Source organism: Aplysia californica, unplaced genomic scaffold (genome assembly GCF_000002075.1).
Source record: "Aplysia californica isolate F4 #8 unplaced genomic scaffold, AplCal3.0 scaffold00172, whole genome shotgun sequence".
In the NCBI taxonomy this organism is placed as follows: Eukaryota; Metazoa; Mollusca; class Gastropoda; order Aplysiida; family Aplysiidae; genus Aplysia; species Aplysia californica.
This window is the reverse complement of record NW_004797442.1, coordinates 499,732-503,661: the sequence shown is the minus strand read 5'-3', so window position 1 is coordinate 503,661 and position 3,930 is coordinate 499,732. Positions and strand designations below refer to the sequence as shown.

At 42.9% G+C, this 3,930-nt stretch overlaps 1 protein-coding gene across 1 annotated transcript in view; it reads right to left on the bottom strand.

Moving 5' to 3' along the window:
- The window catches only part of LOC101859853 (slit homolog 2 protein), a gene marked incomplete in the record, with an annotated part of 216,372 nt that overhangs the window by 67,875 nt on the left and 144,567 nt on the right, over nucleotides 1-3,930 (bottom strand). The window contains 1 exon segment of the mRNA XM_013082399.2: nucleotides 3,616-3,687. Within this exon segment, the coding sequence (XP_012937853.1) occupies nucleotides 3,616-3,687 (72 nt within the window).

The following is a 3,930-nucleotide window of genomic DNA, read 5'->3' as shown; positions in this document are numbered from 1 at the left end:
AGGAGGAGGAGGAGGAGGAGGAGGAGGAAGAGGGAAGGGAGGGGAAGTAAAAAAAGAAATAAAAAAGAACGTCATTATCAGGACGCTGCACTCAGGCCCCCAACGGATAGGTAAAGAAGCATCCACACGGATCACTCGGGTGATGCATGTTGCGTGGAAGCCCTCGCCTCATTAGCCTCGCTTCGCGGTCGGCGTCTAAACACCCAAGGCGGGACGGGACGCCGGGGACCATACCAAAACCGAGAAACGTTAATGATTGATGGTCGTTTTCGTGACACAAATATACAAATCCAGGTGAGACGGTTCGGCGTACCGTGATCAAAGACTTGCACCTTGTGTTGATTACTGTGAGCAGACATTCCTGTAGTGGCAAACCTCTACATTTCCCCCGCATAGTTTGGGGGTTTACTGTTGAGGGGTTTTTTTTTCTTCAGAAGGTGGAGGTGGATGAGTTGGAATCCGCCTATTTTCCTTATCTTTTGTCCTTCTTGTGTTTGTTACTCTCTTGTAACATCTCTAATCTCCGGCACTTATATAACCCAATTGTGTTGAGAGTGCCGAAAAACTCTTACCCACCAAAAAAAAAAAAGAAACAACAACATGAGTTGGAGTATTTATATATCTATGAGAACTGGTTTTGGTAAAACATAAATAGTACTGTCCGGATTAGTCACAATATAAAACATTAATGTATCTTTAACAATTTAACGCAATACAGAATTATTGTCCGATTCTCTCCTCAAATGGGCACAACTCCTGATCTGGTCACGTGCCACCTGTACACCACACCATTTTTGCTTTCTCCCCAGCTCTCTTCCGTGCCAATCTGTTGACCCATGGTCCCGTATAGACAAATAATGATTTAAAGGAAACAAACAGCCAAGAAGCAAACAGCGCAAATAAACCAACATTTTAAAAATACCCCCCCCCCCCACAAAACAAAAAGGACAACCCCCTCCCCAAACAAACAGAAACAAGATAAGAAACAAAATCAAACTGCAACCAAAAGCGGTCAACCTCACAAACACACCCTTCCTAATAAAGCAACGAGAAAGAATCAACCGAACAAACCTCATACAAAAGAGTTTGCCTCAAAAAGACTTTGCAGTGTTTAGCAGGATGAAACCAAGTAGATACATTATAGAAACGACGCCGTGCTAATGTTGTTCAATATCTCCGCGTGTGGTATCTTTCCCCTCGCCATCACTATGCACGGCAATGGACCTCCCTCTGGGCCTTCGAGTGAACGCGTTATTTCAAAAGTGAGCAAGCGGCGGACTCTCTAAACCGGATAACTGGGCTACCAGTGCATAATTCGAGCTACAAACCCGTTGAAAGCGGTTCTCTGGGCTATTCCAAACAAGAATTGATTTGCAGTATTATTTAACCGAATCGCTAGGCAAGAGATTGTGCTGAGCTGTTTCAAAGTCTGGTTCTCTCTTTTGGTTTCTACTGGCCTGCCTTAAGGGATCGATTGAATAGATGATGAAGACATCAAAAGGGCATTACTGAGGAAAATCATGACACAGAAGCACACCTTGATTCATCAGACTAAAGATTCGGAACGGCTTCATGAATCCAAAAACTTGAGCATTAGTTCATTCGTTTTCCCGGGAGCTTCTAAATTTGCCAAGCACAACTGGCCTCGATCCGCTTTGAACCGGTTTATAACAAACGGGTACATTCTGAAAAAAACTGGGTTCCTCAGGAAATGTGTGCCCGCCCAGTTCTAAAGTGAACTGTTTATCTTCTACAAGGGAGAGCGTCACCCCAACCTCCCAGTGCTGCTCGGAGCAATCTCTACAACACCAGATGCGGCTCTCTGTTTGATTGGACGGGGTAGCAGTGGCGATAAATTTCCATTAATGAGCACCGATTCTAAAAGGTGGTGAAACTCTCTCACCGTCCCTGCGTGGTTCCATGGTTTAGGTAGTCTGGGAACCATCACTGAGAATGAGACGCCTGAAGCGTATCGGAAAAATTGCAGGCATGTCGAATATCTCTCTGAGCGATAACATGTTCGACTGCACTCGTCGACTCCTGTGTGGCTGCCAACTCGGGCGCACGAGGAGAAAAACCTTTCAACTTCCAGGCAGATGGGTCAAAAGAAAAATGTGATACAGCATTGCATCAAATGGAAATTGGAAAAGGAAAATGTTTGGGGTTTTTGGCTACCCAATTTTCCTATACCTCTTCTGTCAGCTGTTTTCGATGCTGGATAATATTCTAGAAAATTTGATTCATTTGATTCTCAGGAATGGAGTATCGTCTTTTCTTTAATAATGTAAAGGCCTGAGAACGGTATAGCCGTGTCGCTTGACATGATGAGATCTACTGCTACGATTATGGATTCATGAATTATTAGTTGTACTTGATATGTTCTATTGGTTGTGAGCTAAAGAAATATATTATTTGCTTTGTTCTGAAAAAAGAAACTGGAGCCTAGATCTTGAATGTTCGGAAGTCGTAACAATTGTCTCTTAATGTTTGTGCAGAGGACGCAGACATCTTATTGAATAAGCTTAATATTAGGTTGTAGGGATTCTAACCTCAATAACATAATAGAAATGCTCACAGTAAAGAAAGATACTATATCAGAGACAGTGTCAAACCATATCAGGGGAGCATAGAGGCAGACATAATAATATTATAGGAAGCAAAGACGTGAATTGCTGTGAACTCTTCTAGAATTCGAATCCTCGTTTCGGTGTATCGTGCATCCAGAAGCCCCACCGAGCGCCCCAAGAACGTGAGGATTGGAAAGTTTCCACGAGCATTTAGAGAAGTTTGAATGCCAGGGATATCTGAGCCTCATTTGAATACCCGTGACTTCCAACGAGACGATTAGCACTGTCGGCCGGATGTGACCTTTTACCTGATGACGTGCCCTGGGCACGGTTTGGCTGACGTAAGTTGATGGATCCCACACAGGGGGACAGACACAGGCTAATTTTACTTGACGACTTAACACACGAAACAACCTCAGATTTCTAGAGACTCGTAATGGACCGATTAACTGATGCGGTTAAAGAACACCCGATGTATGCCCTGGCATTCAAAGGGCGTTTCCTCGGATTATTCTGTTCGCTGAGGTAAACACGCTAATGGTGTCGGCCTACAGGAGATGCAAACAAAAGGAGGGACAAAAAGCAGAAAAAGGTCCCACAAGGCCCCAAGTCCCATCTCCCTCTTGAGATAAATAGACAGCAGTGAGACTGGATCTTTATTTCCACCCCCACCCACCTCTTCAGCTACAAAACAACCTACTAACGACCTTATACTTTAAACACCAAGGAAAAGAAATCATAAATATACCGAAAATAGGGCGGGCAACCTCAAGAACTCAGAGTACAAAATATGTTTTTGCATTTGTGGCATGAGGGGAAACGAACGCTCAGAAGTAGAGAATAGAACGATGTACAGGCTGGATGCAATATTCTAGCTTCTTGTGTCTCCAGTGGAAGAAGTATCTATACAGAGCACATTGGTTACTGAGTGACACGGAGAGCGTGATAAATACTGCACAAAGCTTTCAGATCAGGATTCAAATCAAATTATAATTTTGTAAGTCTGAAAAAGAGACGATCGCTTTAACAATAAATGACAAATACTTACAAAATTTCCATATTCTTCAGATGCCTGATGGCTCCGTCAGACAAACAGGTGATTTGATTATGGTCCAGTTGCCTGTGGATAGAGAAACAAAGAATTATCATTACGGCGTCATTAGATAGACATCAAACCTGGTATCACGTCATACTTCTGTAACAAAGTTTATCAAAATTTGTTTGTCAGTCTCCAAAAGGATTTTCATTTAAATTACCCCTGCCATCCCCCCAAAAAACCCCCAACAAAGAATAAAACAAAACAAACAAACAAACACGCACCCCTTTAAAAAACCCAACAAAAACGAACAAAAAAAGCCCAAAC